The sequence below is a fragment of the Nyctereutes procyonoides genome, unplaced genomic scaffold (genome assembly GCF_905146905.1).
Source record: "Nyctereutes procyonoides isolate TBG_1078 unplaced genomic scaffold, NYPRO_anot_genome, whole genome shotgun sequence".
NCBI classification, from domain to species: Eukaryota; Metazoa; Chordata; class Mammalia; order Carnivora; family Canidae; genus Nyctereutes; species Nyctereutes procyonoides.
The window spans coordinates 9,719,743-9,732,552 of NW_026575134.1; the positions used below are offsets into that span (position 1 = coordinate 9,719,743).

At 43.3% G+C, this 12,810-nt stretch overlaps 1 protein-coding gene across 2 annotated transcripts in view; it reads right to left on the reverse strand.

Moving 5' to 3' along the window:
- Positions 1-12,453, reverse strand: part of CDK13 (cyclin dependent kinase 13) — a 118,851-nt gene extending 106,398 nt beyond the window's left edge. For both annotated transcript variants that reach the window (XM_055301046.1, XM_055301045.1), the window contains exon 1: positions 11,100-12,453. In XM_055301046.1, the coding sequence (XP_055157021.1) occupies positions 11,100-12,343 (1,244 nt within the window). In that variant the 5' untranslated portion in view covers positions 12,344-12,453. The remainder of the gene's footprint in view (positions 1-11,099) is intronic.
- Between the last annotated feature and the right edge of the window lie 357 nt (positions 12,454-12,810).

Sequence of the window (12,810 nt, forward strand, 5' to 3'; positions counted from 1 at the left end):
AAAATAAAAGACACATGACTGACTTTTTTGTGGATTTTCTCAGGCAAACAAGTTCTAGTCCACTGAGCACATGAACTGAACTGTGTTTGTCTTCATGTTTCACTGAACCATGACCTGATACGTGTTTTTGAAGACAAAAAAAGGAAAGATGGTGAGAAGAGTAGAGGGTAGCCTTAACACCTAATCTGCACAAAAGCATATTCTTTTGACTGGTCCAGCTCTAGTTCTTACAAATTTATTCATCAGCCAATATTAGACTCTATTAATAACAGAAGAATTTTTTTCCCTAAGTCTGAAGTGCTGGATATTTTCTTATCCAAATGAATTTAACATTTTTTTGGCATCTATTTCCTATCACATGCTGTGGTAGGTGCTTAAGAGACACTAAGATTAAAAAAAGAACCTCATGGGACTTACAATCCAGTGGCTGAAGCAAAAACGAAATATTATGTAAATTCTCGTCAAACTACACCAGTGAGAAGTGGAAGAAGTCAAAGTACTAAAGGGGAAAAAAAAAGTCCACGTAGAATTCCATACCTAGCAAAAATATCTTTCAAAATGGAGACTTTTTCAAACAAATGAAACAGCAGCATTATAAAAAATGCTGAAAGAGGGATCCCTGGGTGGCGCAGCGGTTTAGCGCCTGCCTTTGGCCCAGGGCGCGATCCTGGAGACCCGGGATCGAATCCCACGTCAGGCTCCCGGTGCATGGAGCCTGCTTCTCCCTCTGCCTATGTCTCTGCCTCTCTCTCTCTCTCTCTCTCTCTCTCTCTCTCTCTCTCTATCATAAATAATAAAAAAAATGCTGAAAGACATTTCTCTCGCTAGAGGAAAATACTACATCAAAACTTGTATCTACACCAAGGAATGAGAAGTGTTTGAAAGGTATAAATTACAGATATAAATGATTTTTCTCATTTTTAAATTTCATGTCCATAAACAACATATATAAGTCATCTATATAGAGAAATAAGACATATGATAAGAATGGTACGTAAGAGGAGAAGAAAAAACAGGAAGCATACTATTGTTATTACATTATATATGAAGGTAGGCTGTGATACACTAAAGATATATATTTTAAGATCAAAGAAGAAATCTTTGTGACCATGAGTTAGGCTTAGTTTTGGGGCAACACAAAATACATGAATCACAAAAGAAAAAAATTGCTATATTGGACTTCATAGAATTCTGCTCTTCAGAATTACTGTTAAGGAAAGGCAACCACAGAATGAGAGAAATCACTTGCAAAATATTTGTATCAGATAAGGAACTTGTGTCTAAAATAGGTACAGAACTGTTACAATTCAATAGAACAACCCAATTCATAAAGAGTATGGACAAAACGTTTTAAGACACTTTAGAAAAGATATGAAGAGCAAATAAGCATATGGAAAGACACTTAACATTATTAGTCATTAGGGAATTGCAAATAAAACCACAATGATGCACTACTACACATCCACCAGAACAGCCAAGAACAAAGACTGACAAAAAGTGAAGGTTTAATGAGGATATGAAGCTATTGGAATGGTCATATGTTGTTGACCAGAATGCAAAATGGTACATCTATTTTGGAAAATACGCTGCTTATAATGTCAAAAATTCACTTACAGCACAGCAATCCCACTACTAATTTACTTGTAAGAAATAAAAACAAAAGTGCAGCCCAGCCCGGGTGGCTCAGCGGTTTAGCACCGCCTTCAGCCCAGGTCATGGTCCTGGAGACCCGGGATCGAGTCCCATGTCAAGCACCCTGCATGGAGCCTGCTTCTCCCTCTGCCTGTGTCTCTACCTCTCTCTCTCTCTGTGTGTGTGTATCTCTCATGAATAAATAAATGAAATTTAAAAAAAAAAGAAATAAAAACAAAAGAATTACATCAAATTTCACAACAGCTTTGTTCATAATAGCCCCAAACTAGATATAACTCAAATGCTCATCGGCTGGGTGAATGGACAAGCAAATTATCGTAATTCTATGCAATGCATATAAAAATGGAATACTACTCAGCAATAAAAAGGAAGAAACCACTCAAGCATGCAACATCATCAATGAATCTACGTGAATTCACCAAGATTACATACCATATAAGTAGCAGTTACCAAGAACCACAGGTAGGAGACAAACTACAAAGGAGTCACAGGAAACTTTTTGGGGTAATGGAAATGTTGTTTATCATGATTGTGGTGGTGGTGGTTACACAAGTATATCTAATCGTCAAAAGTCATTTAAATGTATACTTAAAATTGGTAAATTATACTGTATGTAAATTATGCCTTAATAAAACTGACTTTTTAATGAATGAATGAAATATGTCCAATATGCTGGTGGGGGAGGGGTGGTAACAACTCAAATTAATGCAAGCCTGAATGTGAGAAATCACTTCTGGATGAGATTAATGAAGATGACACCTCAACTATGGCTGGAAGAATGGCCAAGTAGGATTAGCCAATTGAGAAAAGGGCATAAACTAAAGTGAAGGGCAACTGTAATTCCATGTTTTTAAAATAGTAACAAGTCCAGTTCGCACTATGATAGACATATATACTGAGAAATAAGGGTAGTTTGGGCTGTCTGGAGTAAAGAATCATTAAGTGCCCAGCTCAGGAATTTGATGCTATATTTTATAGGGATCCCTGGGTTGCTCAGTGGTTTGGCGCCCGCCTTTGGCCCAGGGCGTGATCGAGTCCCCCGAAGGGCTCCCAGCATGGAGCCTGCTTCTCCCTCCTCCTGTGTCTCTGCCCCTCTCTCTCTCTCTCTCTCTCTCTGTCTATCATAAATAAATAAATAAATAAATCTTAAAAAAAAGTATGTTTTATAGAAAAATGATAGAATCAAAGTGGTATTTTAAGATTAGTTTGAATGCAGAAAACAGAAGAGGCCTGAAGAAAAACCCAAAGCAATCGACCCAACAATAAAAATGTAAACGAATGTAAAAATTCCTAAACGGAACAGATAAAGACCATGTCAAAAGTACCAACAAACAAGCAATTCCCAGAACTGGGGAAGAAGAGGTAAGTATTACTAATGTTTTGGCACCGGGTGCCTGGGAGAAACTACTGTCATTCAAAACACACAAACAGGGATCCCTGGGTGGCTCAGCGGTTTGGCGCCTGCCTTCTGCCCGCGGCGTGATCCTGGGGGTCCCGGGATGGAGTCCCACATCAGGCCCCCTGCATGGAACCTGCTTCTCCCTCTGCCTGTGTCTGCCTCGTGTGTGTGTGTGTGTGTGTGTGTGTGTGTGTGTGTGTGTGTCTCATGAATAAATAAATTTTTAAAAATCTAAACACACACACACAGACATAGACATAATTCTAACAGTTCTTAAATACAAAACACGGGGCGGGGCGCCTGGTTGGCTCAGTCAGTTAAGCATCTGCCTTTAGCTCAGGTCATTATCTCAGGGTCTGGGATTGAACCCCATGTAGGGCTCTTTGCTCAGGAGTCTGCTTCTCCCTCTCCCTTTTTCAAATAAATAAAAAGCTTAAAAAACCAAAACATTACATAAACAATGTTAAAAAACAAAAGACAAACTCATGAAAAATACTTGTTATGCCACAAAATAGCTAATACCTCTAATACAGTGTGTTAAAATAACAAACAGAAACGAATCAAGAAATTAAAACATTCAGTAAACAGATTAAAATAAATTCAGTCTTATTAAAGAAATACAAATGAAAAAAACTGCATATTTGACAACTCCAAGTGACGATGGGGCTGAGGAAATGAACACTGGCACACTGTTGGGAAACAAAAATTGGTAAAAGCCTTCTGAAGGATAATATGACACCACTCTACCAGAATTATAATGAGTATGTCATTTTTGACCCAACAATTTTACCTCCAAAAAACCCGACATATAGGAGATAATGGGACAAATGTGCACACAAACCATCTGCAATAGATATATATACATATCAAAAATTTTAGAAATAAAAAACTAAGAATCTAGCAAAATGGACTTGCCAAACAAGTTACAATACATTCATACACCAAAATACCAGGAAGTGAACAAAAAAGAACATACTATAGAATATGGCATACGAAGTAGCATTGTAATATATTCCCATAATTCCTAAGATTTACATAAAATCTTTTGTCCCAGGGTGCCTGAGTAGCTCAGTTGGTTAAGGGTCCACCTTTGGCTCAGGTCATGCTCCCAAGGGACCTGGGATCGAGCCCCACATAAGCAGGGAGCCTGCTTCTCTCTCTCCCTCTCCCACTCCCCATACCTATGTTCTCTCTCTCGCTCGCTAATAAATAAAATCTTAAAATAAAAAAAAAAAGCTTAAAAAAAAGCTTTTGTCCCTATGCATATATGAAGAGAGAAATCTAGAAGAATGGTATTCAAAACATCAAAGATGATCATCTCAAGTGTTTGAATTCAGGAGGACTCTCACACTCTTCTATAATTGAAAACTTCTCACCATGAGCCTCTAGTATCTTTGTAAACAGGTGAAAAATAATGAAGAGCAATTATTAGAAAAAGAAATGACTCCAAGAAAGGAGAAATAATTTAATGTTAAATTAAGTTTGGAGAGTCAATAAAATATCTCAGTGAAAGTGCCCCCTATGCAAGTGAAAATGCAGAAACAGAAAAATGGGGAGGCATGCAGCCCATCAACTAGTTTCAGTTTTCAGTTTCTCTCACTACCCTTTTCGTTTCCATCTTATAAATTCCAGTTTTTAGACAACCAAAGGGGGAAAAAAAAGAGAGAGAGAGAGAGAGAGAGAGAGAGAGAGAGAGGATTGGAGGGGCAAGCCAAGAAAACAGACTCTTTACTATGGAGAACAAACATGGTTACCAGAGGAGATGGGGGGGATGGGTTAAATAGATGATGCGGAAAAAGGAGTGCACTTGTTATGAAGAGCACCCAGTGTTGTAGGGAAGTGTTGACTCACTCTATTGTACACCTGAAACTAATATTACACTGCATGTTAACTGGAATTTAAATAAAAAATAAATAATTTCCAGTTTTTAACCTAGATTTTATCCTTTATTCTACATTCATTTTGTTTTCCAAATATATTAAGAAAACTAAATTATCTCATAATTTAGATGTGTGGAAATTCAAGGAACAAAAATCACTGCAAACAAGTAATACTTCTGATTCTAGCTTGATCTTTTTGCTTCTAACATCCACTTTAAAGATTATAAAGATCTACCTATGAAACAAAGCCAACCAAAACCAAAAATAATAAAAATTTAATAAAAATAAATAAAATAAAAAATAAAAATAAAAATAAAAATTATTCATAGAAAAAGTACAGAATAAGATTTAAATGATCTAAAATATGAGTATCAAGCAATATCAATTTTCAACAGATTTTTTAGAAAGCTACAATTTTTCAAAGTTAGGAAATAAAGCTTAGCATACAGAAAATTGATCAGAAAATTTTCACCAAGAAAAACAGATCATTTATCTTGATTAGTACAACAGAGAGCAAATCTAAATATTAGGTCTGAATTTATTCACACAAAAAGTGACACCCAGCATCCTCAACTCATTCCAGTAAAAGCAGCAACTAGAAAAAGGTTCTTAAATTCTCTCCTTAAAAAAGAATTATCTCACCATCCTAGAGTATATGTGAACCAAAATACGAAGTAAGTTTAGAGATACAACTGTAATCTGTGCAAAAACTGGTATGCATTAATCTGTGGAGAAATATGCTATTTAAATTAATTCGACTACTGGGGCGCCTGGGTGGCTCAGCCCATTAAGCATCTGCCTTTGGCTCAGGTCACCATCCCGGGATCAAGCCTCTCAGCGGGGAGTCTGCTTCAACCTCTCCCTCTGCCACTCCCCCTGCTTGTGCACTCTCTCAAATAAAGAAATAAAATCCTTAAATAAAAATAATTCGACTATTAATAAATGTTTCATAATTTGTCCTCCAGGAGCTTACAATCTAGTAGAGAAAACACAAACATAGCCAGCCAAATAATCAGAATATTAAATAAAAATTTTTAAAGCTGTATATCAAAGACAAAGCAAAGAGCCATAGGAATATAAGAATTAACTTTTTCTACATGAATGGGGCAAGATCTCTCAAGATGGCTGAATTGGAGCTGGGTTTTGAATGCAAAGCCGGAAGCAGAGAAGAGGAAAATAAAAGGGCATTTCAAAGTAAAAGAACAGGAAGAGTAAAAATATAGAGAAATAAAAGTGCCTCTGAAAACAGAATTGATAGAATGGGGCCAGATCATAAAAGGCATTACCTGACAATGCACTGAAAAGTCTGGACTTCCATTCTATATAACGGAAGTGTCAAAATCTGACCAACACTTTAAGAAAACTCTCCTGATAAAAAATAAGTTGGGAAGAAAGGAATGGAAGAACAAGGGAAGAAGAGAATGGCAACAAGAAGTCTGATTAAAAACAAAGACCTGAAGTGCTGAAAACGCAAATGGGATAAATACCAGTGAGACTTATGACTTCACGTGGAGCACCTGGGTGGCTCAATAGTTGAGCATCTGCCCTCAGCTCAGGTCACAATCCCAGGGTCCTGGGATCGAATCTCATTATCAGGCTCCCTGAAGGGAGCCTGCTTCTCCCTCTGCCTGTCTCTCATGAATAAATAAATAAATAAAATATTAAAAAAAAAAGACTTCATCTAAATCTACATTCCTTTTGAGTGTTTTCTGCATTTATTCTAGTATCCTATATATCTGACACTTTTTTTTTTTGTACCTGATACTTTCTAAAAGCATTTTAAGCATTACACTCACCTATGGATACTCAAGATTTATTTCTCTTAAGTACAAATCAAATCAGTAGCGTTTTATGAATTAATAGGAGCTTTATTATTCTGAAATGTCTTCATTTTATACATTTCTGAACACAGGTTCTAGGACAATACACTAAATAAATCATGACAGAAGTAACCTATATCATATACAAGTGAATACTAATAACTTCACTTATTTACACCTACTGGTCCAACCGTCTTTAGATCCCCCAGGATCTCCATACGATTCCATAATATAGGCTTCTGCTGCTTGTCAGTGGAACAGAATTTCCACAAGTTCAGAGACAAAACCAATTAATGGGATATGTAATAATTTACTGTACTGGTTGTAACGGATCTGACTTGAGTGACTTCAGATGAAGATACTGCACTGCAAAAAAACTGTCAATAACTAAGCGTAAATAAAGTCTTCAAGGAATGTTTTTAGGCTCATATTCATAAAAGCTACAAGTTAATAAAGACCAAATGAGCCAAAAGAATCTTTAGAAGGACTAGTTTTTTACAACCCTCAAAATGCTGCAAAGACGGCCAGGAAAGGGGAACCTAGGTGGATCAGTTGGTTGAGTGTCCTCAGGTCACAATCCTGGGATCCTGAGATCAAGTCCCACATCAGGCTCCCTACAGGGAGCCTACCTACTTCTCCCTCTGCTGATGTCTCTGCCCTCCTCTCTCTCTCATGAATAAATAAAATCTTTAAAAAAAAAAAAAAAAAAAAGACAGCCAGAAAAAAGAAATCAATATATAAATACCCAAATAGGAGATGAATTTTAGCAAAACAGATCACTCCACTGAGGGTGTTAGCTCCCTTGAATGCCAGCCAGGACAGTATCAATACCTAATACGAACAGCATGTTACTTCAGTCAGCCCAAGGTTTGAATCCAAGCTGACCTTGGAACAAATCACTTAACTTTTTAGAGCTTGTTTCCCAATCTTTTCCCAACAGAAACGTAGGGGGTGAATGTATGCTAAGTATTTACCAACGCATGGCGCAGAGTAAAACCCAAATGTCAGTACCATTGCCTCCCTTGAGAAACAACTCTCTCTTCAGTATACTCTCACATTACAGGGTCAGTAAGCAAAATTCTGTGACTTCCCACACCTGAGTAGACAAATAGTAAAAAAAAAAAAAAAAAAAAGGTAAGCTGGTTATACAAGAAGAAATGTACAGCTAAGGAAGGACTGATGAAAAGAAAAGCATCAACAGAGGACTGAAGATTCAGATGAAGGCCTAGAGGAGACTGTGAATTAAAAGCCAACAGAATGGAGAGGATTTATTCTAGGAACTAACACCAAGAAAAATCTTCATACCATGGCTTGAATACTACTTTCAATGTGCATGTATTCCCTTAAAATATCTACACTGACAATTCATTAATACATAAGGTCCATCTGGCCTGATAAAAGATCTTACTACTATTTCTTATAGCCTAACACATGGTCTCTATTAAATACTTATGTAATCCACAATATTTCATATACTCAGTAAACTCCATCATCATCATCCCTGCGTTTACCCATTCAACAATTACCAAGCGACGACTTGTGCCAGACACTACGCTGAACACTAAGAATACAACGGTAGGTAAAACAGGATAGCTGCCTTCACAGAGCTCACAATCTAGGGGTCTATTCATTAAGTAACATAAGCCACTTAAGACATTACTAAATTCAAAAAGTAAATAAAACTTTGTGTTAAACTGGACAAGTGAGTTCAATTAATTATTCCTAAACAGTAATAACACATTTGTTATATATTCAAAAATCTTAAAAGTTTCCAACCATTTCAGCTGTAAATTCTGGACCCCGTATTTTAAACAGGCCAGTTAACAAACCAGATATAATGTGAAAATCGCAAAGCCACACCTCATGACAAATGAAGTTGTTTTTGGTTTTTTTTTTTTTTTTTTTTTTTTGGCCCAGAGAAGAAAAGACTCAGAAAACGTGGCAAGTGTCTTTACATTTTAAAGAGGTAGCATACCAGTTTGCTCTGTATCATTCCAAAGGGTTAAACTTGAAGCAATGGGTAGAAAGTTACACGAAGGTAGATTTCTGTTTCAGTGTGAAGAGTTCTAATAATTCAAACTATTCAATAATAATTCAGCCACATTACATTTCCATAATAATCTATAGTATTTCTATACTTTACAAAACATAAATTTTCGCTTAATTCTTGAAATAATGCAAAAAAATAAGTATATCCCTGTTACGGTTTAGGAAACTGAGTCTCCAAGGGAGGGTCTTGGGAGAGAGCTCGGGGGGGGGGGGGGGGGGGTATCTCTTGGGAGATACCAGGCAAAGCTGGTCTAGAACTCAAGTTCCAAATTTAACGGAACAGGCTGTCTCACGGTAATGTCTTCCCATGTCTAGATATATTCTGGCACAGACCAAACGGACAGCTGTCAGGAATGCTGGCCAAGATATCTAAAGCCTCTTCCAAACCCAATACTTTAAAAATGCTGGTGGTCACTGTAAATGCCATGAAAAGATTCAGCAATGAATGATCCTCTAGAACGCAAGCTTCATGAGGGCAAGGTCCCCATCTTCCTTCACCAATCTATTCCAGTCCCTAGAACAGTAACTGGCACTGATCTGCTGAATAAATATTTTCAAAATACGAATAACACTAATCATGCATACCACTACTACACGATATATTTAAAATACACAGCACTATTAAGGCCAGGACCTTGTAAAGTATCCATAAACCAAAAACCCAGATAAACACAAACTCTATTCTTAAAATTGCATCATACCCTTAAAATTGTTATCTCAAGTCCTGAAATGTAACCTAATCATTTTCATTTTCAAAAAACAGTGTCAATCGCAGAAAACATAAAAACAAAAACAACCCCAAAACAACAAAAATGCAAAACTTCTGGCACACCTAAAACGTTTTTTAACTAAAAGTAAAATGCAAGGTCTTACAAGACACGAAGGCTAAGTTTGGTGAAATGAGTTTTCAGTTGACAATCTTTAAGACATCAACTAGAATTTTAAGTGTGCTTGAACACTTAAGGATGAAGAGATTTATACAGCTGTTTTCATTTAAGGACAAACACACCCAGATCTCCACCAGAATCACATCTTGACAAATATTTACTAGGCTGACACTTCAAAGAAATGTGCTAATTTTACAGGTATACGTATCGAGATTCAACATAACTTCTACTGAGAGGTATTCGCATCCGCTTGGCATTGCTGAAAACTAAGGCCAGTAAGAAAAACACAACCAACGAAAATGACATTTTGTAGTACCCTAAAACTAGAAGGCCAGGAGTTTCCAGACAGCTGAAGGGATAGAAGAACCTGCAAAATATCCGAAAGTTATTCTTAATTCACTTTGCTTAACAGGTACCCGCGTATCAATGCTCACACTTTTCCTAGAGAATAGAAATATATAACAAACAAGGTGTGACAACCACGTCAAAGATTTACTCCAATTTCACTGGATTAAATTACAGCTTTTAAAGATTTCTGAACAAAGATCGTGATATTTAAAGGTACAGCTAGCTTTTAAGTAAAAGTAAATAGTAATTTAATACGATAGTAAACAGCGTAACACTGTAAGGATGTGCTAGACCCTTCACTTGGCTGCACCAATCTGTTACACGTTATTAGCAACTGGGTGTCATCATACATAGAAACCACAATCTCGTCATTTTTTTTTTCTCTTTACCACTTAAACGACCATCCCACCCAAGAATACCACAAAATGGGCATCCTCCTTATCTCGAGAATTTAGAATCCTTTAAGTTCCCACCTAAGTTCCACATCCTCGTGGAAGAGTAAACTTTACGGAAAAGCTGCCTTTTCCGTCGCTGTATTGTTGATCACCGGCAGCATGTGCAATCCACTTCTGACTCTGACATCAGCGAGCGACTCCGAGTGTCCTTTACAGGACGTAGGTCCTAGCTAGGAAGTTCGCTCCTAACCCTCCAAAGATGCAACCTCTTGAGAAAGCTTTCAAGATTCTGGCAAATTCAACCACCTCTCGGTCTACCTGAAGAAACTGCTGGGAGAGCAGAGGGCGGCTGAAGAGACACACCTGCTAGTGTGTTCACCAGCAAGTCTAACACCCCCACCCCCCCACCCCCCGAGCTCTCTCTCTCGGCGGTCGTCGTGCGAGAACAAGTCTGCCGGACCTGTTGCTCTGCCCCCCGCCCCACGGCACGGTGTCACGCGCGCGCGAGGCCGGGTGTCCGGCCGGGTCTCCTCGCGCCGGCTGCGGGCTCGGGCGGCCCCGCAGGGCCGGGTCACCGCTCCCCCTGCCCCCGCCGCCGCCGGGGGTGGGGGGGGAGGGGCGCTCGGGCCGGCGCGGCCGCAGGCGGGCCCAGCCGGGGGCCGACTCACCTGATCACCGGGCTGTAGGGGCTCCGGGAGCGGCGCCAGCTGCTGCTGCTGTAGGGGCTGGGGGACACGTCGCCGCCCCGCTCGTACGAGCTGTGGCGGCTGTAGCTGGGGGAGCGGCGGCGGCTGTAGGGGCTCGGGGAGCGCGCCAGCCGCCGGGAGTACGGGCTGCTGCCACCTCCTGCCGGGCTGGGGGACTTGCGGCTCCTCAGGCTCTGCGACGCCCTGTGGGACACCGGGCTGTCGTCCCGACCTCCCAGCGGGCTCAGGGACCGCTGCCGCCGCCTGTAGGCCTTGGGCTCGCTCTTGTCCTCCCGGTAGGCCTTGGGCGGCTCCTTGTAGGCCGACGGCGGCTCCTTGGACGACTTAGTCCGGCTCCGGTGCGCCTTCGGGTCTCGGTCCTTGCGGCTGCTGCTGCTGCTCGACGTGGCCGAGGCGCTTTTCCGGCGGCCGCCGCTGCTGCTGCTGCTGCCGCTCTTGGCGGCCTCGGCCCGCTCCTCGCCGCTGTGGCTGTGGCGGCTGCGGGACTTGGAGGCCTCGCCGCCGCCGCCGCCGCCGCCGCCGCCGCCGCCGCCGCCGCGCTGCCCGTCCCGCCGCCGGTGCTCGCGGTGGCGCTCCTTGCTGCGGCCGCTGCTGCTGCGGCGGTCCCGGCGGGGCCTGCGCTCCGAGCCCTCCCCGCGCCGCTGGGTGCCGGAGGAGGAGGCCGGACTCCCGCCGCTGCCCCCCGTTCCCCCGGCAGCCGTCGCCGCCGTTGCCGCGCTGGCCCCCCCCAGCAGCAGCCCCTGCTCGGACTGGGAGCTCACATCCTCGTACTCCACCAGCGGGGTCACACCCCCGCCGCTACTAGCACCGCCACCGCCGTCCTGCTGCGGCTGGGGCAGCGAGAAGACCCGACGCTTCTCCGCCTCCTGCCCGGCGCGGGGCCCGCGGCGCCGCTTCTGCCGCCCTCCTGCGCGCCTCTTGCCTCTCGCCAGCCGCTTGACCTCCAGAGGGGGGCCCGGGCTGAAGCAAGAGGAGGAGGCCGCGGCGGCGGCGGCTGCGGCGGCGGCCGTGCCGGGAGCAGCCAGGAAGAGCAGAGGCGGCGGGGGCGGCGGCGGTTGCAGGAGCTGCGGCTGCAGGAGCGGCAACAGCAGCGGCGGCTGCTGAGGGGACAGGAATCGCCTCCGCTTGCGGCGTTCCTCCAACTTCTTCTCCGCCCAGCTCAGGCCCCCGCCTCCCCCCAGCGCCGTGTCCGAGCTGCTCGGCATCGCCTAGGGCCCGCCGCAGAGCGCGGCGCGGGTGCGGCCTCCTCCGGGTCAGATCCTGGCCATCGCCGCCGCCGGAAACGGGAACTGCGGCGGAGGGACCCCGAGCACCAGGGCGGGCCGCGAGGCGCGCCACGATAATCCGGGTCGGGACTCGGTCGGGAGTGCGGCGGCCTCCGGCCCGAGGGGAGCGGGAGCCCCGGCGGCCCAGCTCGCGGTCCTGCTCGCGGTCCTGCTCGCCGTCCCGGCCTCCGCCGCACGAACACCAGATGCGCCGGGCGCTGACCTGCGGGGGAGTCCGGAGTCCTCCAAGTGCCCCCGCGGGCGGGGGAGCGGCCTCGGCCGCGCTCTCGGCTCGGGCAGCGCAACGCGGAAGTACCACCTTCGTCGCCGCTTCACTCCATCGCGCCCTGACGTGGGGCGCGAGTTCAGGGGAGGGGAGTGGGCGAGACAACAACACGCCTCCGCCT